The sequence below is a fragment of the Meriones unguiculatus genome, chromosome 12, assembly GCF_030254825.1.
Source record: "Meriones unguiculatus strain TT.TT164.6M chromosome 12, Bangor_MerUng_6.1, whole genome shotgun sequence".
Lineage (NCBI taxonomy): Eukaryota > Metazoa > Chordata > Mammalia > Rodentia > Muridae > Meriones > Meriones unguiculatus.
The window spans coordinates 1,894,615-1,918,926 of record NC_083360.1 but is presented as its reverse complement, the minus strand read 5'-3'; the positions used below and the strand labels follow the sequence as shown (position 1 = coordinate 1,918,926).

The window sequence follows — 24,312 nt, the reverse complement described above, 5'->3', positions numbered from 1 at the left end:
CTTCCTGTCACTTCTAAAAGACACTGTAGCATCAGGCAGGTGCCCTGGTCCTCTGTTACACTCTCTCTACCACTGTTTCCTCAACGTCCCTGAGCCTTCGGTGTAAAGGTTGCACTGTAAATGTATGAATTGGGCCTGACCCCGCTTATTCTCTACATTTTTGACAATTTTGGATATTTGTAACATCCAAATATTGTAATTGATGTTTACAATATCCAGATATTGTAAAAATCCAATATCTCTTTCTGTTGCAATAAGAAGTTTCTTTGATGAGGCGTGAGAGCTACACTTAACAGTGAGAATAAAGATATGTGTGTGTGTGTGTGTGTGTGTGTGTGTGTGTGTGTGTTAGATAGACATATATTTAAAAATATAGTTAGAAGTCATATTATCGTAGGAAAACAGCAGGAGTCTCCTCAAGTGTCTGTGGCGTCAGTCTGCAGCCTCTCCCTCCGTGAATAGCTGGTGAATTCTGCAGTATGAAGCATGAAGTCCCCTCTTCCGAGTAGGCCTTAAGTGCAATTAGGCAGCTGTCAGTTACCCCAAGATAAAAGTATCACTTCTGCACCATTAGAAGCATCTTGCTGTCCTGGTCATTGTTGTGGCTCACAGGCATTTCATCTGGGTAGAATCATTGATTGTTATTTTTCCACCTTGGCAGCCTACGTAGCACCGTCAGACACCATGAGAGCCAGAACTCAGGTAGGACACTCACAGGCCAGTTCCATCGCAATTACTCCTCATCCTATGTTAGAAGAGTTTGTTGTCTTCAGCAACAGGGTCTTCATCTTTGGAAGTGTCTTAAACCATCCTGGAGCAACAATTTGAAAGTAGGTTTCCTGGACCTAGCACGGGGATTTGGGATATGTCATATGTGGTCCTTTCAGGAAGCATTATCACCTTGCATGTGATAACTCCATTTAAACACACGCACGCACACACACGCTCACACTTACATATACATACATATGTATTTATTTTCTATTTCAGTGTAACTTTCTGAGCCCGATTCTGGAGCTATCACAAGTAGTTTGCCCTCCTTCCACATGTCCCGGCTCACAGGTGGGCGAAAGCTCCTCCCACATGTCCCGGCTCACAGGTGGGCAAAAGGCCAAGGAGCCCTTCGAGTGTCCTCATGCATACATGCTCTTGGGTAGCTAGATGTATGCAACATTTAAGAAATTAATTCCCCCAAAATTTATTTAATGCTTACTGTATGCCAGGTTCTGGACTAGACACAACATACCAAGACAAATAAAACATACACAAGTTCCAGTTTTAAAAAAAGAGAAACACACAAGGCACCTACTGTTCAAATAATATGTACTTCTCTATCCTCTCTGAGCAAGACAGGCACGCTTCCTGTTTTCAAAAACTGCAGCCTGAAAATTATGGAAATGCTTGGTAGTTTGAGTGTTCAGAGCAGCACTTAACGGAAAGTGCAGTAATTGACTTTATGTGGGCAGATATAATGGAGACCACCGGGGGTACCGACATGTCTATGTTTATTGAAAGGCCTTTTATATTCCATCAAGATATGGAATCACCCCTGGTGTCTAATCATCCAATGGATGACTGGATGAAGGAAATGAAAATGAAACTTTCAAACAAATACATACACACCACAGAGAGAGAGAGAGAGAGAGAGAGAGAGAGAGAGAGAGAGAGAGAGAAACAGATAGCAGTATAATTCAGCCGTAATGAAGAATGAACTTATGAAGAATGAAATTAATGGAAGTATAGATCACCATATTAAATGAGATAAGCCAGACTCAGACAAGTGTCACACATTTTAACTCTTTTGTGGGATTAAAAAAAGAAAAAGAAAAATATAAGAAGGATCTATAGCTATTAATGAATAGGAAGGGGTCAGAGAGGTAATTGTGGGTAATAGATGTTGTAAATATGGCCCAAGTATGTTATATGCATGTATGAAATGTCGTGATAAAACACTCTATAGTATCTGATTAGTATATGCTGATAAGATGACAGTATATTGCAACAATGGGAATAAAATGCATGAGAGGAGGAGGGGCATCAAGAAGGCTCCTCCGTGTTTCTGTCCAGAGGGTCAGAAAGTAAGCGTCATCATGTCCACAGCTCAGTGTCACTGACTTAGAATTAGATTCTGAATGTGGCCAACGCTGTTGTGTTGCTGTTTCACCAAGAAGCGTTTCTGGACTGGAGAAGGCTTGGTGTGCGGTCCGTAACCTTCCTAACACGACAGCCCTCTCACACACTTCCTCGTGCTGTGGTGACCCCAACCACAAAATTTGTATTGCCGCTTCATAACTGTAAGTTTGTCACTGAATCATAGTGCAAGTATCTGATATGTGTCCCCTGTGAAAGGGTCATTTGGCCCCAAAGGGGTCTCGACCCACAGGTTGAGAAGAATTGCCTTAGAGACAAGTCTGTGTCGCACATGGCTTGACGGAAGGGGCACTCATCAGACAGTAGCTCTGGCCACACTGGAGTCCTGAGAGCAAGCCTAACAGTTACCATGAGGACACTGGGGCCAAGTTACAGAGTGGGGATCAATATAATCATGAGCAAGCCAGCTCGGGGGAGTTCAGTGGTTCATAGAAATGTGGGGAGCTGGGGAGATGGTTCTGGGGTAAAGTACCTGAGTTCCGGTGCACCCACATAGGAGCCAGGTGTGTTGTAAATGCCTATAACCCCAGTGCTGATGGAGTGGAGGGTACAGAGAAACAGGTCCTGAGGGCTGACTCAACGCCCAGCAGCAGTGAGCTCAAGGTTCCACAAGAGGCACCATCTCAGTAAAGTGGAGAGCAGTCACAACAGCAGATACAGAGCTCTGGCCTCTGTGGATACACACACCTTCACCAATATACACACATGTGCACGCACACAGAGAGAAGGAGAGAGGGAGAAAGAGAGACCATACACACACAGAGACAGAAGGAGAGAGGGAGAGAGAGAGACCACACAGAGAGAGAGAGAGAGAGAGAGAGAGAGAGACCACACACACACAGAGACAGAAGGAGAGAGGGAGAGAGAGAGAGAGACCACACACAGAGAGAGAGAGAGAGAGAGAGAGAGAGAGACCACACACACACAGAGACAGAAGGAGAGAGGGAGAGAGAGACAGAGACAGAAGGAAGGAGGGAGGAAGAGAGGGAGGGAGGGAGGGAGACCACACACACACACACACACACACACACACACACACACACACACAGAGAGAGACAGAAAGAGGGAGGGAGGGAGAGAGAGACCACACACACACACACACTAAAATCAAAGAAATACAAAACTTATTCTTACCTTGCATCTCCTACACTTTTTAAAAATTTTGTGATAAAATTATTAAGTAGCCTAAACAAAAATAATATCCTTAAGAAATCCAAGGAAATTAAGAATAAAAAAAAACCCAATACTTAAAAGTAACAGTTTGTTTATTCCAGGTAGGATTATCTGAAGAAAAATACACAGTGAACCAGCCACTGCACGCCATTGCTGACCTAAGCTTGATTACCTTTTTGTAAATATATTTTAATTACATCAGTCTAGTGGTCTTCATGTAGATATTTACTTTTAGCATAATGGAATTTTAAGGGAAAATGCTGCATGGAAGCATTGAGTGTTGAATATTTTATTTGAAAGCAAATGCTAAAAGTATTTTTATATCATTCAATATTGATACTTTGGGGAAGGTGAGGTGAAAGCATCATCTGATGGATTAAAAGGAAACCTTTGCAACCTTTAGCTGTGAGTAGAATTTAGAAGTTCACAGCGATAATAACGATGTATTATTCATAAAGGCATTAGAGCAGAGAGCTTTACCAAAAATGTTGTTTGCTTTTGCTGTTTTCTTTGGTGCGGAGCTGAACCAGTGTTCTTACATGGTATATGGTATGTATGAGCTGACTCACTCTTTCTGGGTTGAAAACATCCATATGCATGATAAGGTGTCTAGACTTATTCTAAACATTAAAATTAAGGCACCATAACTGTGTCTAATGCCTTCCATGCTAACTTTAAAAATAAAAAATTAGTAAACAAATCAAGACCCCATCCTCTCCTGGAACTTTGGCGTAGGACACTGCTTGAGGTCTGTAGTTTGGGCCATTTTGCGAGGACATGAGAAAGATGGAAAGTGAGCGGGCCCCTCAGACTCAGATACTTTTCCAAGAGAAAAGAATTTGATTGGCTAATTTGTCTGAATCGTCCCATAGAATTCAGGTTTGTTTTTTAATGGTGCTAAAGTCAGACTCAATGATCCCTAAATATGGCTTCCTCACCTTGGGCTTGGATGACGCTCCCCACAGTCACACCCGCAAGTGCCTAAAAGCTCCCCACAGTCACACCCGCAAGTGCCTCTCCTCAGACGTGCTGCCGGGACAGCAACCCAGAGGCTGTCAAGTTCCAAGCCAGGAATCAAAGCCAGTGCATCTGCTGTGGCTGCTAAATGCTCAGACATCCACACATGGAGACTTAATCACCACTCTGCCAGTAACAAAAGGTAAGGCTTTAGGAGGTGAAGAAGTCACAAAGCCAATAGCGGCCTTACAAAAGTCTCAAGGAAGTGTTTAGCACCGCTGACCTCTGCTCCCATGTGATCATGGAAGTGTGAAATGGAGACCAGGTCCTTACTGATCCCCAAATCTATTGTCATCTTGCCGATGGACTTCCTAGGCTCCAGATTGTGAGAAAGAAATTTTTAAGAGTGAGGAGGAGGTCCTGTGTGTAATAGCGCTTGTCGTTCGGGCATGAGGATCTGAGCCTGAATTCCCAGCGTCTGCATGAAAGCTAGGGTGCAGCACATGTCGGCAGTCCCAGAGCCCCGGGGCAGGTGGAAGGCCGAGACAGGAAGATCCCTGAATGCGGACAGGCCAGCTGTCCTGGCATACACAGCAACAAACGAGGAGACTCTGTCCCTCCCAAACAAGGCGGGAGACGAGGGTGGACACCTGAGGTTGTCCTCTGACCACCACAAGGGTGCACTCGCACACATGAACATGTCTGTAAAAGTATGCACACACACACACACACACACACACACACACACACTTCTTTAAAATAAGTAACTTGTTATTATGCAAACACCTATTATATAATAGCACTCGCTATATGTAACAGCAAGTTATTTTTTTAAGAACTGTGTGGTATGTGTGTGTGTCTGTGTGTGTGTGGTATGTGTGTGTGTGTGTGTGTTGTGGGGGGGTGATATGCATGATGCATGCGTGTAAGCATGCAGATGTGACTGCTGCGCATGCCCACCCATAGGCCAGAGCGAGACATCGAGTACTTCCTTTACTGCTCTCCACCTTATTCCCTTGAGACATGGTCCTCCTGAAGCCGAAGTCCATAGTTCCCACGTGACTGGCTGCCCAGTGAGCCCTATCCCGCTGTGTCCTTCCTCCTCCCACACTGAGTTACAGACACCTGCAGCCATGCTTAGCTTCTGCCGTGGGTGCTGAGTATTTGAACTCAGGTCCTTATGGCTTACAAGTGTCCTTGCTCACTGACCAGCCACCGTAGTTCAAAATTTACTGCAGGTTTTTTTCTGTTAAATTTTCCCATTGAGTCACCTTCAATCTCTCTCTCTGTGTTGAAAACAACAACTTTTTGATGCTGTGTGCTTTCTTGCGTTACACACACGTGTCACTGTCCGCCTGGGCACTAGAAGCTGCTCAGCCTAACCGTGAAGATGAGGCAGGTTTCTCTCTCTTATCTGACGAATTAAATCCATGGTTGCTCCCCAAATCAGTTGTTATTGAAACTAGTTTACTCTCTATTTGTATCTTCTTCAGAAGCTTTTTTTTTTTTAGAACAAGAATGCCAAGTTTCATAGAATCTCATCTGCCAATTAGTTAAAAAGCATTAACTCTGACAGATGGACATTTACTATGTCAGAATTCACATTGCCAAAATGAATTAGTTCTCTTTCCTTTAACTGCTGCAATGATTTATGTGAATTTCTTTAAAGTGCATCTCTAAGTGATATGCGCATTCAGATTCTTTTGTAACTTATTCGTACAATTGTGTTAACTCTGTAGTGAAATGAATTTACATAGAAAATTAATACTTGGCTTCATTAGTGTTAAGGTTTTAAATGCATTCTTATTAGTGTGGGAAAGTCATCCAGTTATTATTATTCCTACCAGCTATTGTAAACCATTTAGTATTGGCAAATTAACAATTCATCATTAATAATTAATAATTAACAAATGTTAATAAGCTCAAGATACTGTACATGTTAAATAAAATTGGGCCTCAGCTCATCTCTCCCTGTTGGTGGATAGTGACGGGGCATTCTTTCCAGTTCTGAACTCAGAAAAGGCAGTTAGTTTTAGGTAAATGAGAGAAGTCAGAACTTACGCACAAATTGTGGGCTGCCCAAGCCCCATTCATTCACCTTATGAAGAGGCGCTTTCTGTGTTGCTGAGTCGAGGGAGTAACGAAAGACCCACAGAGTCAATGCGGCGTGACAGATGTGACCATGTCCAGTTTAAGTGCAGATGTCTCGAATGTCACTTAGGCTTCTGGCCACCATCAGAAGAGCACGTACACAGTGGCGTAAGAATTGACACTTGTTCCCTTGGTGCTGCTAATCATCAGCAGGTGCACGGTTAGTTTAGAAAAAAATCTTCAGAAGACCAAGCAGCACAGCCCAGCACTTTCTGAACAAGCCCAGAAGCCGGGGTTTGCTTCTCCAGGACTAACGTAAAGGTAGAAGGAAGAATCAGCTACTTCTCTGGTCTCCACACATGAGCTCTGTCACACACACACACACACACACAAAGACCACAATAACGATAATAATAAATTTTACTTCTTCGAACAAAGAGCACAGCCTAGCAGGGAGTTCCAGAATCATGTCTCCCAGAAGTCCCATCCTTAAGCTTCAGCTACTGGTTGCCTGGCCTTGTGGGACTGGATGCAGCTACCACTGGAGCTGCTGAGAAGGGAGCATCATAGTCCTAAGTGTCTCTCCACCTCTCACCTTCCGCCCAGGAACGGGATGATGGGAGGAGAAAGGTGGGTCACACTGCAGCCTGGCCTTCTTTTTTCCAGATGTTGTAGTGGAATTAACATTGGTTTTTGTCTAGATAAACTTTGGAAGGGAACTAAAAGATTATTTCTGTGTGTATTTGGAGCACCCAGGTCAATGCTGGTTGGTGATTTCACGGTTATTCACAATCATGCTAGAGCACAGATAATGTCAGCCACCGGGCACGCGCATTCCCAGCTGTGGTGGGGACGTGGCTCCGCATCTTTTGTTGGTGTTCTTAATGCCATTTTTAAGTACCTTCTCTGTTAGCAAGTCTGTGATCTTTACAGCGTGCCCGGGGCTGTGCAGGGCCCCTGGCAAAAGAAGGCTTTAACCTCCTTAAGAAGGAAGCCGATGTGTTAAATGAGCTTCACTCAGACAGGAATCGCAATGACGGCCTCTGAATCAGATCTACCCCAGGTTCCTGCCCCACTTGAGTTCCTGTCCTGGCTTCCTTTGATGATGAACTGTGATGCAGAAGCAGACGCCAAATACACCCTTTCCTCCCTGACTTGATGTGATCATGTTTTATCTCAGCAGTAGTAAACCTGACGACGTGGTCCCACAAGCCATGTCACACCATCTCCGTCTGTGTGTCTGATCTATCGCTCTGTGGGCTTTGCACTCCTTTAGCTTTTTTATACTTCCTAAGATACACGCCTACATTACTCGTTCTAGGTTTTACCTTTCTGGTGCAGTTTGAAGTTCTAATATTTTCATTTTCTCCATTATTTTCTCTGCCTTTCATACTTTGATGTGTATTTTCATTTCATTGAGTTCAAACTAAGCTTATCTCATGCATCTTTCTTTGATCTGCAGATTCTAGCATCAAGTATTTAAAAGTTTATTGGCAATATACGAAGTATTTTTGTTTAATTTCCAACTTCCCAGAGGTCGAAATGTGGATTTCTAATTTAATTATGCTTGGAGGATGTACTGACCATGATTTCAGTACTGTTAAATTGATGAGGCCTGTTTGTGATGCAGCACATGGCCACCATGGAGATGATCTGAGCGTGCCAGGTGGGAATGTGCTGTCCTTGAGTGTCCTCTGGGTCATGTGAGCGCCAGTTGCTTCATACATAGCCACAAATGTTAGGTCACAGTTCTGGAAGGAACGGCTGTAAGGCTTCTCCATGTTCATTTCGACATCAGTCTCTTTCACCAACTACTAAGAGTCAGCCATTGTTATCAGCGGGCTACCAGGCTGTTGTTAGAACTTTGTTTCTTCTGTAATTCCTGAAGTGTTTACTTTGTATTTTTAAATTGTTTAAGATGTACATTTAGTTGGGAAGCCTTCGCGCACACATACAGCACATACAGCTGCTCCTGCCATAGCATGTGTGTGGAGGTGGAAGGTCAGTTTTAGGAAATCAGTTCTCCTTCCTATGTGTCGGTCCTAGGATCTCAAAGTCAGGGCAGCAGACATGGCTGCAAGCCCCTTCCTGCTGAGCCAGCTCAGCAGCCAGGTTTCTACAGCTTCGATATCTTAGAATTCTCTCTGTGGATGCAGATACACTGTAATTGCCATATCACCAGCCTCTTTTCTCCAGTAGCATGTATCTAGCCTGTTTTAATGGTCCAGTTGTCCAATCGGCTTTTAGTTACTTTTCCCATTTCCTTTTACTTTCAACTTGTGTTTTTGAACCCAAAGGTTATCTCTTACGGATTGCAAACAGTTGTATATAATATTAATGAGTTTTTAATAGGGGAACAAACCTTTCACACAAAAGCCTGTGTGAAAACATTGTCTAAAACACAACAATTCTGTGTTTTTTAAAACATAGATACTTGCTTTTTCTGAGTACTTCATTTCTGTATACAGATTCATATAGGTGCCTAATGTTGCTTTCTTTGGTTTATGGGAGTTTCTCTTGTTGACTTAGTACATTTTTAACTGGTTTTTGATAACACTGTCAAGTGTGATTATTGCTTATTATAAAAAGGACCCACTGTGTGCCTCATGTTGTCAGAGCATCATCTACTTTGTTCTATCAGCCCAGACTGACAAACGATTAATAATACCATCAGTGTAACCTGCTGTTACTTAGAAATAACATGGAATTTTGACCTATGCTAAAATTTCCCAAGAAAAGTTGTTTGTTTTGATGTTATTATTATAATAGCATCTATTTGTGCAGTCATGTATCAAATATTGACTATGCTCTGGGATCTGCCCCAATTTTTGTAATGTGAACACGTATGAGAAGTTCTCTGCCTTCAAATTCACAGTGTAATGGAGGATTAACTGAAAGTGTTAATTATAATAAATTACAAGATATCAGTAAGTGATGTCATGCAGAGGTAAGCAGAGTGGGTATCCTGAAGAAGGTCTTCTAATATTAGCAAGAAATAACAAAGTGGGGGCTGCAGAGATGGCTCAGTGGTTAAGAACACTGGCTGTTCTTCCAGAGGTCCTATGTTCAATTCCCAGCAACCACATGATGGCTCAGAACCATCTGTAATGGGATCTGATGTTCTCTTCTGGCCTGCAGGCATACATGCACATAGAGCACTTAGATATAAAATAAATAATTTTTTCCAAAAAGTAAAAAACAAAGTGTGTTGTCTTTAACAGCCACACAAGAAGGGTGCATGCATTAGATACCAGCTTCTGAGCATGGAAAGAGGCTTGTGTAAGGGCAGAAATCAAGGCCAAGTAACGTGAAAACATGTCTGGAAGACGTATGGCAAATGGCAATCTGGAACTCAGCCAGACAGTGCATGTCCACCTGCCAAACATTCTAATCTTCAGCCTCTGGACCACTGATGTCCATCAAGGTCTTTGAAGATCAAGCTGGTTTTTGCTTTTCTTCTCCCTTGAAATTTATCCCTGGTTGTCATATACTGCATCAGAGAGTGGTGCAAGAAAGGCAGGTGACAGTTTAGGCTAACATGAGGCTTTGGATTCTTCAGGTTGAAAGAGGGAGAGACATCAAATTTAGAAGCCATTTATGGCATTAAACTGACATGATGTATTAACACTGAGACAAGAAGGGCTGAGGAACTCGTTTGGTAAAGAAGGCCATCAAGAAAAAATAGTACTTGAGGAAGCTAATGCGTAAGAAATTAAATAACAACCCCAACTGCTGTGTAAAACCATCTGAAGACGAGCCAGCTAAGGAGCGAGGATACAATAGAGAATCCAGGAAAACGCCTATGTACAGAGAGCTTGGAGACAGCAGCATTGGTAGCTGAGCGGTGGAATCCACACCTGCCAGAACCATTAGCGCCAGGCCACTCTTGGCCCAGGGTGTGGGGGGGGGGGCGGGGGGAGTCCTAAACAGATACTCTGAGCTCAGGCAGGGCTGGGAAAGCAATTCGATCTAATGTCCTCAGCCGCGGGTTTGCGTGAGCAGGAGCTGTGAGAGGCTCCCATCTTGCACCGTCATTTCAGCACTCAACAAGCCTGGGAAGTAATCTCAGCTCTTGCTGGGGTAAAACCAACAAGTTCCAGGGATCATGGACTCGATTAAATTTCTCCCCAAATGACATCCCCCGTGGGTAAGCCAGACGCTGCACACAGGCCTGCGTTCACTCCCAGATCCCCGGGAACTATTTAAAAGAAGCAGCTCCAATCCTAGTAGCCATTGGAGCCATACCATGCATGCAGCTTTTCAGAGACCTGAGGGCCTGAGCAGAGGCCCAGGGAACCCAATGCCTATGTATAAAAAATGAATCGTAAAACATCTCGCCTCTGATCTACACTGCCAGGTCCCCTTTGATCTGGGAGATTCTGTTGGTTCATTTTTCCCGTCTGTGACATTCAAATATTTTTAATTACTAACCCTCCAGATTTGCTGTTGGTGTGAATCAGGGCTTTTTTATTTAATTAAGCCAGCTTATCTATCAACCCTCACAATTAATCCACCCTATCTTAATTACTTTTCCATTTCCAGATTCAGTCATCATACATTAATACAAATGTAGAAATTTTTGAGTCGTTTCTGTGACGGGAGAATGTGGAATACCTATTAGATACACTCACACGCCTCCTTCTCATATTTAGCAAGCTTCAAAATATCAGTAAAAATACAGTTATATGCCACCAGAAATTCACAAATCGTAAAGAAAATTGCTATTTCAATTTTTTCATTCACCTGACACCATCAAATATTTAAACTGTGCCGCCTATTTTACACAATTTTACATTCTCTTGCTTTTACATTTGTCCAGTGGAGATGAAAGAGCAATCCCAGGAAGCCCTTCTGCCTCCGGGGACAGTTGCAGGGTGGCGGTGCTCATCAGCTCGCTTTTGTACTGGTGCATAGAGCTCCTGTGCTAGCTTTTCCTCCTAGCTAGTGGACATTAAAATCTTAGCACCGAGGAATAAGAATCACAATAACAGTATCTAATTATATAGTTAGTTAGTTATTCACTTTACATCCTGGTCTTAGCTCCATCCTGCCTCACCTTGAGTCCCGCCCTCCCCCCTTCCTGCTCCCTCATCCCCCTTCCCTATTCCTCAGAAAAGGAGAGCCCCTCTTCCCATCCACCCTAGTTCATCAAGTCACTTCCATGTTGAGTGTCCTCTTCCCCTGCGGCCTGTCGAGACAGTTCCTCCAGGGGGAAGTAACTGAAAAGCTGGCAAGAGAGTTCATGTCAGAGAGAGCCCCTGCTCCCCTTACAATAACAGTTTTTTAATGTTCTTCATATCATACCATAATTATTTCCATGTATCAAACATTGTCAGATTTTACTGGCTATGATCCTTATTTAATACAACTCCAAACTTCCACCTATTATATTATTTCTTTACAATTTGGATTTGGGGGACAGGGTCTTTGTAACCCTACCTGTCCTGAAACTCACTGTATAAAAAGATCATGCTAGTCTTGAGTTCACAAAGAACCGCTTGCTTCCACCTCTCAAGTGCAGGGATTGATCTGCCTGCATGTAACAACTGTGCAGCTGTGTCTTCATGTGGGACTCCTAAGGCAAGAGCAGGGGCTTTCTCTGACTATTTTGCCTGTCTTTGAATCCTTTCCCCTCACTGGGCTGCCGTGTCTAGCCTCAACCAAAGAAGATGTGGCAAGTCTTACTGAGACTTGACATGCCAAGGCTGCTTGATATCCATGGGAGGCCTTCCCTTTCCTGAGAAGAAGGGGAGGAGTGTGGCATGGGGCTAGGGGAAGAGGAAGGAGATGAGGAAAGGGAAGCTTGGATCTGCTGTGATCAGGATGTAAAATAAACAACCATAAAAACAGTCATTGTAGGCTAAGATCAAAAACTCAAGTGATGACACACGCTGGGAGGGGGGGAGCAAGGGGAGCATGCCTCCATTGCTGCTGAGAACAAAGTGGTACAACTCTGGAGGTTTCTCAGAAAATTGGGACTAGATCTACTGTAAGAGGCAACTATACCACTGCTGGGCGTATACCCAGAAGATGTCCCGCCATACCACAAGGACACTTGCTCTGTGTTCATAGCAGCTTTATATGCACTGGCCAGAAGCTGGGAACATCCTAGATGCCCCTCAACCAAAGAAGAAATAGAAACACTGTGATCCACTTACACAATGGCATACTACTCAGCTATTAAAAAAGACATAATGAAATTTGCAGGTAAATGGATGGAACTGGAAAGAATCATCCTGAGTGAGGTAACCCAGACCCGGAAAGGTACCAATGTTGTGTACTCACGTGTACATTAGGCGTATAGTACAGGGTAACCATTCTGTGCTCTACAGACCCAAGCCAAGGAGGGGCCAAGGAGGATGCTAACTATCATGAAGGTAACAGACCGGGGATCAGATGTGGAGAGGAGGGGAGGGGAAGGGAAGGACTTGGAGAGAGTCTAAAGTGGTGGCCCCAGCTGAGACACCTGGCAATGGGGTAAGGAGGAGCCTGAAGTCGCCACCTCCTGTAGATGGGCGGGACTCCCAGCAGAGGGAGGGCGACACCAACACACCCATAGAACCTCCAACCCAAAATTAGCCCAGCCCACAAGAAGTGCAGGGATAAAGCTGTAGCGTAGATGAGGAAATGGCAAGCCCATGACTGGCACAACTCGAGACCCACCCTGTGGGAGAGAGCCAACCCCGGACACTATTAATGCTGCCCTGCTGTGCTTGCAGATAGGACCTAGCATGACTGTCTTCTGAGAGGCTTCATCCAGCAGCTGATGGACACAGGTGCAGAGACCCGCAGCCAAACGATAGGCAGAGCTCAGGGAGTTCTGTGGAAGAGTGGAGGGAAGGATTGAGGGAGCCAGGGGGGTCAAGGACTCCACAAGAAGACCTACAAAGTAAGCTAACCTGGGCCCATGGGAGCTCGCAGAGACAGAACCACCAACCAAAGAGCTTGTGAGGGCCAAACCTAGACCCCTGCACATTCGCAGCAGACGAGCAGCCTGGTCATCATGTGGGTCCCCTAACAACAGGGGTATGGGCTGTCGCTGACTCTGTTTGTCCACCTTTGGATTCTTTTCTCTCAGCTGGGCTGCCTTGTCTGGCCTCAGTGTGAGAGGAGGCACTTGGTCCAGCTGTGTCCTGAGGTGCCAGGGTGGTTGATACCCCTGAGGGGCCTCCCCTTCTCTGACAAGAAGAGAGGGGAGTGGGGGTTAGGGCAGGACTGATAGAAGGGAGGGATGGGGCTGGGATTGGGCTATAAAGTGATTAAATAAATGAATTTTTTAAGTAAAATATAAAAACACATTAGAGATAGAAATAATATGATAGTTTGAAGTTTCTGTCAGTTATGCAATTTATTATTCAAAATGTTTATTTAATTAAATGCTCTGTTTATAAGATTCTCATGACCTGAAAGCTAATTTCAAAATTATTTTGGTTTCGTCACTTATGTTAATAAAATAGGGAGGGAATGTCTTGTATCTTTTTACTATCTAAGAAACATATGTGAATCTCAGCTTCTCATATTAAAAAAAAAAAAAGCTATAGGCCACCATGCCTAGCTAGCATTTATTTTTTACATGACCTTTCAGTGGTTTGATTTTAAAAATCTGCTAAGGCTTTTTAGAGATATTGACTATTATCAGCTTTATTATGAAGTTAATGTTTTCTGCTTTTAAAATAGGTCAAGGGAGAGTGGGCATCTGATCCCAAGATTACATAAATCATACAAGAGCTTAATATTATGCCTCTGGCCAGGCTGCAGCTCCCATCGCCTGTGTGGCGTGGCCCCGAGCATTCGCTTTCCCTTTAGACTCTGGACCATGCTGGCTGTAAGGTGGGGAAAGACTTCTTTTGCCCAGGTCACAAATCACCTGAAACCCTTGTATTCCTCTGCTTGTGGCTTCCCTATAAACGCTGGCTTCTGCCACGCTGCAAAGCTACAGCTGCATTTTAGATCCGTGATTAGTTATTTGCTTCTCAAAATAGGCTTGAGAACAGTAGGAAAATAGGGTAGGTCGGCACAACATATGGCTGGGTTTTCATGGACAGATGTGCTGGGAAATAACTAGGATATGTCTTTGTTATAAATGAGATGTGCAGACATTGTGTAGTGTAGCTGAGATCAAGGTACATTCAGCAAGTAGGCTTTTTCATGAGATAGCACATTAACCCAATTCTCGGGCACTCGGTTAACGTGGGTCTCATGTTTACTGAAGTCTGGCAGGGAACAGACTCTTGGCAGCCAGAATCTCAGGAATGTCATCACTAATGACAAATTTTGGCATTCAGCAACAAAGAAAGCTTTGAACTCTCTCTCTCTGTCTCTCTCCCTCTCTCTCTCTCTCCCTCTCTCTCTCTCTCTCTCCCTCTCTCCCTCTCTCTCTCTCTCCTTCTCTCTCTCTGTGTCTCTCTCTCTCTGTGTCTCTCACTCTCTCTCTCTCTCTGTCTCTCTCCTTCTCTCTCTCTCTGTGTCTCTCTCTCTCTCTGTGTCTCTCCCTCTCTCTCTCTCTGAAAAAATGTTTAAAATAAAATACATAATATTATTGAGCAACTCTTCTGGTTTCAGGTTCTCTGTTACTTCCTATATTTTCTAATAACTGGGGATTAAAATGTTTTATTTTGGAACTCTCATGTGATATAGCAGTTAAAAAACAATTCCTGTCTGTGATACAGAAGGACATCCCTAATCTCATGGTGGGAGATGTCAACCTGTTAAACCACTGAGTCTACAGACAGTGGGCTCTGATAGTTGTGAATAGTGGTTCCCATGATGCACTATTCTTAACTATTGTGCTGAGAGCATGGATGCTTAGCTTTGTAAAAACCTGAATTCTTCCTAAACATTGCAGGAAATAATAGTGTAGCTCAGATATTTGTATACCTATAACTAAACCAATCAACCTATATATTTTAAACGCTTGTGATGTTTTAAGCTCAAATATCTGATAGCCCAAACATGGTTCCTTCTCATTCCTCCAAAGACAGTGAGGCATGGATGTTGAAAGTTTGAAGTAAACACCTACCTGGGCATGAGCAATCAACTCCAACTTCTCAGCCTTGCTGGCCACACAGAGCTGACAGTTGAGGCTGCCATCAGTTCTCTGTGGAATTAGCCTGGCTGCCGAAGCTCACATCAGCCCACACCTGAGCTCCCCGTCTTGATTACATTTATGCTGTTATTTAGCCCTTAACTTTCCAAGCACCGTGTACGTTAGCAAACTCATTTGGCATGTTTGTTTTCTGTTACAGACACAGGAGCAGAACGGCAGGCACTAAGAGAAACTGTGTATCCCAAACTGCGAGAATTCTGCAGAGAAAACTATGGGTTGGAATTCCAGGTAATATTCATCTCTTTTTTCATCAGCATCTGCATGAGGAGTTTGCTTCTCATCCCAATGTGGGTGCTACAAAAAGCAAATTTTAAGCTCCAAATATTTTATGTCCTTAAATATGAGAAAATAAATGCATGAAAATGCAAATAACTTAGTTTTTTAACCATTCCATATTTATGCTTCTATTTCTTGGACTCTGCCTAGTATTTCTCATATTTTTAAATCATAATTATTTGAATCTTACGAGTGTCTGTTCTTACCAAAAGCTGAAATTCAGCCTTGAACTATTGTTACAGTCATGTATTGGAACTAAAATCAGGATCAACTTTTCACAATGCTTCCTTCCAAAAGAAGGAAGACAATCCTCCCCTTCCCTTCCCCTACCTATAGTGTGTACTCATGTGTGGTTTGTCTTCTTCCCTAAGTATTTCACAACTGTACCTTTCCCTGACCCTATGCCCTCTGTGTGTGTGTTGGCCTGCAAAGACAGTAACGTATCATTGCTAAAGTTCACCAACCCCAACAATTTTATTTACTTTGCCACATGTTAGAAAGACGCTAGAAATATCTTGGACATCTAAAACCTAAAGTCATTGGCTTCCAAAGCAAATCATATTATTCATTCCAAATTTTTCAGCCTCATTTACGATGGGAATCTGAACTGTCAGGTGCTCTCAAGTCCACGTTTATGTGTCAGTGACGACTATGTAATGAGGCTTGGTGTAGAAGCGCACACGGCATTGTTAGAGGAAGAAAATTTCACCCTCCATTTGTTGCCTTCTCCGTGCACCTCATGACAAGTTTAAGTACGGTTTAGGGAGTAATCGCCTCTAAATGGCTTCAGTCCTGGCGCACATTGTCCATCAGCAGTGGGCCATTGTGAAATACACCCGAACAGTCATGCACAAGTCACCATTTGCCTGATGACTGGGAACCTGAATTAAGCCTTTTGACGTGACTTCAGCGCTGCCTTCCCTGGGGACTCTGGCTGGGCTGATAACAGCTCCCCAACTGTTACAGACTCCCGTCAAGATTCCCAAGGACTTAGACATTCCTCGGGGACTCAGTTACCTTCGGAGAGAAAAGGTGTCTAGGCCTGTTAATTGTGACTTTGGGTTTGTTGTGCATCTTTTCTGTCAGAAGAGGGAGGAAGGTAGTACAAAACCGCCTCCATGGGAGAGGGGGGCGGTAAGAGGCATCAGCTGAGATTAGCGAAGGAAGGAAATGAAGGGGATAAAATTGTGTTTTGTAAATCATAGATAGGCATGGATGAAGACTGATGTAGCCAGAGGAACACTCCAAAAGGACCCACAGGGTAAACTGATGGCTGGGATCAGTCTCGACAATGTGCCCGAGCCCTCCATGAGGTGACAGTGCACACAGCAGTGAGCACAGCACACGATCCCGAGTGCCTTCACTGCCCGGTTAGAGAGCAGCACGGGATTGGGGTACGTGGGAGAAGGTTCCGAGACTAAGGCAAAATGTGCCGCGAAGCGTTTGCTCCCGGCTGCTGGCGTAACAGGAGCCCGGCGCCTGTTATCTGAGTCTTCCAGGAATGCACCTTGTGGTGCAGTTCTCTGTGGGCAGTTAATTATACAGCTCCTCCTGGAAGACAGGTTTTCTAGGGAATAGCTGTCTTTCCTCCTGCAGTCCCGGACTCCATGCCATCTTCAGTTGTGCACTGAACCCAGGAGAAGCAGCACTCGGGTCCCTCAGACACAAAGGCCCCTTTGTCCCAGCTGGGCTTTGCTTAGGAGGTTTTTCTCTCTGGCTCTGCTTCCCCTTCACCCACCCCTCTTTCTTGGCTGGTTCTTCCCATCCTTGCCTGCTGGAACCTGCTTGTTCTCAGGCCTCTTCCTACCTAACCTCAGAAGGTTCTCCCCTCCTACCTGGCTGCAACTCTGTGTATGCCACTTTTAGCTCTTTAGGTTTGGACCCCCCTGACCCTTCCCTTATGTTAGCCCTGGCTGTGTTCTGTGCCATGAATTCCCACCCCTTCCTCTTCACAGGAATATTTTCTTATCATTCCTCTGCTCTCCACTTCTGAGAGGCATGAGCCTTAGGACCTAGAGTCAACCCCACATGCCCCTTCAGCACCCCTTCAGCCCTTCTTAGTGTGTGCCTCGATCGGGTGTTTTTCTTCTTTCCCGTAGCTTGCCTTTCTTTCCCACCAGATTTTAAGTTCCACAGTAAGAAGCACTTACCTGTCCTCCTGACAGCTACATCCCTCGTCCTAGGCTGGTGCCTCCTATCAGGAACTTCCAGCATAAAAGTGAATGAAAGAAGAGGCAGTGTAAACTTTACAACTTTAAGAAAAGCTTCTCAAGTCACCTGACCCTGGCAGGCTTACCAAATATCTTCTGAGGCCCTCTGCAGAATAGCCTTGCCTTGAAGTCACTCAAAAGGAGGATGTTGAACACTGTCCATATGCTGGTTGACATTCTAAGTGCTAAAAATACAGGAACAGAGCATGCAACCCCTCTCCATAGAAGGACCCATATTGTTAAAGGAGGCAGGTGATAAGCAAATTCCAACGGTGATAAATGCATCTTATTAAATGAAAGCTGTGTGAAAAATAAGGGTGGCTTAGGCGAGTTAGGGAGGGCCAGGTGGCCAGAAAGGGTTTGATGACAAGATGATATTTAGGCAAATATCTTCAGATAATAACAGAGCAGATCATACAGATGTCTGGAGGAGGAATCCAGACATGGGAAACAAGAGAGGGCTGAGAAGTGAGAGGGAATATTTAGAATATTCTATGAACAGGAAAGAGGTCAGATATGCATAGAGTGAGCAAGGACTAATTCTGGAAGACAACAAGGTTGATCACATGGGACCCTCCGGGCATGAGCAAGGGCGTGGAGTGTTAGCGATGTTCAGAGAGCTGGACCAGTGGGTGGAGGCACTTAGGATTAGGGCTGACAACCTGAGTTCTAACCCCAGAAGCCATGTGGTAGAGGGAAAGGAATGGTCTCCTCCTGTAGTCTTCTGACTGCCACACGCGCATGTGGTGTGTGTGTGTGCCCATGTCCACACATACAATTACATATATAAAATGTAACAAGTGAAAGTAAAGAGTACATGAGCTACTTTTCAGAGCTTTGCTCAGAGGTAAATAGAATGGCAAAGGGAGAGTGTCAGCCCTGACGTGCTGAGGTTACAGCACACAGGCTTGGCTTTTTACCTGGGAGCTGGCCATCAAACCCTCGTGCTTTCACGGTTCTTGCTTTTCGCTTCTCTCCAGCACAATATTTATTCTTTAAGAAACAGATAAGGCTCTTCCTTAAGGGCATGTAGTGCCGCATTCCTGATCCTTAACAGCATGTCACACGTGACACTTTAATCACATTTTTAATTTCCCTCCCACAAAGTGGAGAGCTCTCAGAAGCCAGAGACTGTCATTTTATCTTATTATCAGCATCTCTTGCAGTATTTGGTGCAGAGTGGCTGTATAAGTGCTGGCTGGCTGCACTGAGAATGTAGAGGAAGGACTGAGACAGTGGAGAATCTCTGCAGAGCTGTAGAAAGCAGCAGTCAGCCATGAAAGTCATACAATTGCAGATTCCCCAATAAGCCTAGTAATGTGTTCAATATTATACTTGGTGCCATTATATCCAAAACCTGTCATCAGTGTGATAAGTGCATGGGGGATATTTTACATACAGTTTTCATCCTAAGCGTCAAATCCTAATATGTAGTTCACACAGCAAACACATCCTAATTTAGACTAGCCTCTTTTCAGGTGCTGGACACTTGCAAATTGACAGTATAACTCCCAGGGGGGCAGAGCAGTTCTAGATGGTAATGAGCTCATCCTGACAGGAAGAAGCCAGTCTGCCCAACGACAGGCTTTCAGCTGACAGCAATGAGGATGGCAATTAGATAGATAAGAAACAGAGAGAATGAAGTTCATTTATGCATGTTAAGTACCCAGAAAATTATAAAGAAAATAATTGTCTACCAGCCAAAATAGCAATTGAAAATTTCCTAACTCTTTCTGGTCATTGCATTGACAGGTCATTGCCGTCTGAAGGGAGTGGCTTGACTCTCAAAGGCACTGTTCTGTCTTGACTTAGTGGTTAAGGAATGTGATGCAAAAAGACTAAACCTCAGCAAGTCAGAGGCCTGTCAGATTAATGCTTAAATTGTTTCAAATCAAAGGAGACACCTGATGGACATGCTAGCTCCTCTTATTTCTAAATCTTAAGTTAATATCCCGTCTTGTGAGTATCATTGGCTACCTTTTCCACATTTACTAAATACTGTGGCCAAAGTAATTTTCCCCACATGCCATTAAGACAAGTGATTTGTTCTCCCAGTAAGAACTCCCCCACCACATGCGCACACACACATACACACAATATGCTGGATCCAGCCCTTCCCCATCATTCCATGGGGCCAGCTTGCTTCCCAGGAATGCTGGGAAATAATTATGCTGACACTCAAAGACGCAAATGGAATGGATGTTCATGCCTGCTGGTTCCATCACTCCAAGCATAAGTCTAGATCTGTCCTCTTGAGGGCCTTCCTTCCTCAACAAGTAGTGAAAGCCTTACCTTCTTAGGCTCCTGTCAGCATGGAGCTGTCCTTTCTCAGTACCTGCAGATCTGCCTTTCAGAGTTGTGTGGGGACATTTCTGTTTTGAATGTTAGTATCTTCAAAACAGAACTTACACTTTTTCTTTACCTAGTTTTTTAACTGCTACTATTTCCTGGTCTTTAGAGCATTAACTCTCAGCTGATAGCCAGCCCATCCCTCCAGCCTTCTAAGCCCAGGTCCAAGCTGCCAGTGCTGCCTTTGACTTATCTGCTGTGGTGCTCCTCAGAGCTTATCTCCTTTCCATTTCAGAAGCCCCTGCCTTGCCTGGGTGGGAAAGTCTAAGGTCAGTTTTTTCTGACCTCTCTCTGCCTTTATCATTTTGTTGTTCTTTTCTAGACTGGACACGGCTGCTCAAACAATCTTCCTTGAAACAATACTCGGCAGATTTCAATGATTCTCAGATGCAGGCCTTTGTACATCTATTGCATTTGAAGTTAGATGTGAAGACACAAATAAATGGTGTGGGGTCTTTTAACTGACAGAGCATTTCTTTGTTATTGATAACCATGGAGCAGCCTGCATTGTGAGCTCAGTCTGTTATCTCATTTACAAAGTATAGTCGAAACAGCATGAGTTCTTCTGTTATATGTACAAAAGTTGAGATGTCAAATCTGCAGATTCCCAGCCCTGTGCTCTGGGAACATTGCTTGATAGATGCTCTGTGGTTGAGGCCCACACAAAGTGAACAGATCAGTGCCTGCATTCTTGTGGGAATTACACGGAAGAACCCAAAGTGCCTAGGCCATCATGATACTCAAGCGATGCTAACTTTCTTGTCTTTCATACTCTTCATTCTTCCTCCCCACCAGGAACCTAGTAGAGAGAAAGGGCATTCATTCCTCTCCCAGTTTTCTGAGTATCATAAAAGATCTTTGATCTAGTTATACCAACACATCTGTCACTCTAAGGCAGTGGTTCTCAACCTTCATAATGCTACAATCCTTTAATACAGTTCATCATATTGTGGTGACACCCAACCATAAAATTTTTTGTTACTTCTTCATAACTGTAATTGTGCCATTGTTAGGAATCATAATGTAAATCATATCTGTATTTTCTGATGGTCTTAGGTAGCCCTGTAAAATGGTCATTCGACTGCCCCAAGGAGGTCGAAACACACAGATTGAGAACCACTGCTTTAAGGAGTGTCTTGTATCTGGTACAGAAGGAATGTTGACTTGACAGGGAGATTATTCAGAAAGCATTTATTACATCACATACAAGAAGAGATGATGCAGCAAGACAAAAACAATGGTAGTCTATGCTGGTGCAGCAGAACCCCTGAGGCTCGTTTATGAAAGAGAGTAATCTTTCTTCATGATTGTATAATCAGGGAAAGGTAAAATCAAGGTGGTAGCAGGTTTGATTCCTCCTGAGGGTTCCTCTGACTCCATCATGGCACCTTGGTGTCTGTATCTTCCAGAGGGAAGGAGCACTGTGTCTTAGGTAGCCGCCAGTGGAAGGACCGAGGGAACGCCTTTCCTCTGCCAGTACCCTTTTAAAGCTTTAATCTATCCTTAGAAGTGAAACCCTCACAACCTGTACACCTCTCAAAAGTCCCCACCCACCCCCCAGAAGCCACCTGGGAATAAGTTTCCAACACTCAGACTTTGACATTTACTTCAATTCTAATTACTTCTTCAGCAAGTCCACCAGTCCTGTGGTCTTTGGTTTTAGTTTGCTTCAAGAAGACCGAGAGCTAGGAGCTACCCAACATGACTGTTAAAATAGCAGGAAATGAGAAGCAGAGTTTGTCTGACTTGCCCCCATTTTCTCTGTGTGAGCTGTAGAAGGGAGGTGAGTTAGAGAAGTGAAACTAAACAGGTGGCTATAACTCCTGGGAACACATGCTCTGTTCGCTACAAAGAACACTAGGAGCTCACCTCATCACACTCTGTGCCTACAACTGGCACACCAACATGACAGGAAGCCATTTAGTCGAAGATGCCCCAGGCCTAACCGTCACACCTGCACCATTGAGAGCTGCTGCTGACGCTTGGTCAGAGCTGTGGGACTAAAAGACGTGGGGTAAATAAGACGGGTAGGGTGGGTGGCGCATGGCCGAAAGGCTTGGAGCTCTTTCTCCAGGGCCAGGGAAGCGGGGGTCAGTCAGGTGAAAAGCACCAGCCCTGTGAAGCTGACAGGAGAGTGCCAGTAGTGGTCTTCCCTGCACCAAGCGCAGCCCTGACCTCTGCAGCCACACATGCACTTAACATCCACCGCAGTTGTTCCCAAGAACTACCGTTCTCCCCTTCAAGATGCGAGGTCCCCCAAAGTCATCTCAATGAGCAATGAGGAAGCCAAGATTTGCCAAAGACTCCTTAAATGCATCATTCTTAACTAAGGGTTAGCAAGACAGAACGGAAAGCCTTCTCATCCTGCTAAGCAAGGGAGGGAATTTGAGCAGGAAGCCCAAACTTGTTTTAAGCAAGATAGTTAAACAGTACTGTCTATGTACGTCAGAATTGCAGGCTGAGTTAAATTTTGCGAACCTCGGATTACCGTAGTTTTACAGATGCTTACTGTTTTTCTCCTATACTCTCTCACCAAAGCCCTCATATTCATCAAGCCAGTCTCTTCTGTACATGTTTTTCTTGTTTTTTTTTATTGTAAAATTATTTGGTTGTTTGTTTTTAAACTTTCACATATAGCATTTATTCAATGTATCCTGGTCATATTTATCCCCCACCTCTGTCTCTCTCAAACTCCACCTTTCCCCCAACATATCTCCTATCTTCTTCCCAGCTTCATGTCTTCAAATAACCACTCAATGCAGTTAGCGCCACACATATGCTCACGCGTGTGGAGCCAGGCTCTGAGGCCTGGGAAGCCTACCCATGGCCAGCAGGAAAAACGTCCTTGTCCATCCAAGACGTCCTTCTCTAGGTCCCACAACCACAGAAGGTGGTGTCCTTACCAGTGGGGTCTTCTCTAGTTGGGGGAGGGGGACAGTTCAGAACAAGAGCAGAAGCCTGTCTTGTTTGGGTGATATCTTCATATAATAGCCAATGTTGTCTGGAAGCAGCTTCGTTTGCCCATGCAGGATAGCTCTGTTTAACCTCCTCCTTTTGCTATGTTTTAAATAGCTTACAAACTCAAAGGGCCTCGCCAAGCTTCCTCAGGCAGCTGTACTGCTGGTGCACCTGCCCCAACCTTCTCATTTCCCTCACCTCCTGTTTCCATCTTCACTTAAAACTTAGCTCCCAACATTCCTCTTCCCCTTGTCCTTTCATTTCACGTATGTTCTACTAACCCCCTTTTTGTTTTATGTCGTATTTTCTACTTTGGTTGCAAGAGTGTAGATTCCCATGTTGCTTCTTCACACAGACTTCTTCTCTGTTAACCCCTCCCCAGACCCCACCACCAACGGCCTGCTCCAGCATCTCAAGATATGCTCTGTCCCCAGATTTGCCAGCATACCTTGCAGACTTTGTAACTGACGCAATCAGCTGTGGAGCCCTTGGTCTCCCCTGCACCTTGTCAACTAATCGCCTTTCTCTAGTCTCTGTTTGTCTAATGGACGCGTCTCTCTACTGGGAAGCGCACAGCTCCTCGTTGGATCGCATCACTTCACCCAAGCCAGAGGTCTAATTTGTTTAGTCACTTCACATTTCAATGCTGTCCGTCAGAGCCTAGCCAGGCCGTACCACGCTGCTATCCTCTGCGAGTATAAATGAGTTACATCATCCATCTCCCATCACTGTGAGAAAGGCAGCTTATTAAAGGGAAAATAAATAAAGACGACAACGGGCAAGGGGAGACGGAGAGTGTTACATGGCCTCCGTTGTCTTGATTTAATCACAATTTCTGCAGCATGCAGTGGCTCCGGATATGGTCAAGCCTGACTTCTTGCACAATAATATTATTCCTCATTTTAGTGGGCACTAAGAGGCTGTCTTCTTAGAATTCTAATAGTAGAGTGGTAGCATTGAGGAGATTCGAGATTTACTAGAAAAGTTATTCTTTGCTACATCTTTAATTTCTGCTAACCTGTGAGTGTCTCATTTATCCCC

The 24,312-nt window shown here is 44.3% G+C and overlaps 1 protein-coding gene across 1 annotated transcript in view; it reads left to right on the top strand.

Moving 5' to 3' along the window:
* The window catches only part of Nwd2 (NACHT and WD repeat domain containing 2), a 138,255-nt gene that overhangs the window by 41,570 nt on the left and 72,373 nt on the right, over nt 1-24,312 (top strand). Inside the window, exon 2 of the mRNA XM_060365291.1 lies at nt 15,618-15,706. Coding sequence (XP_060221274.1) covers nt 15,618-15,706 — 89 coding nt within the window. The remainder of the gene's footprint in view (nt 1-15,617; nt 15,707-24,312) is intronic.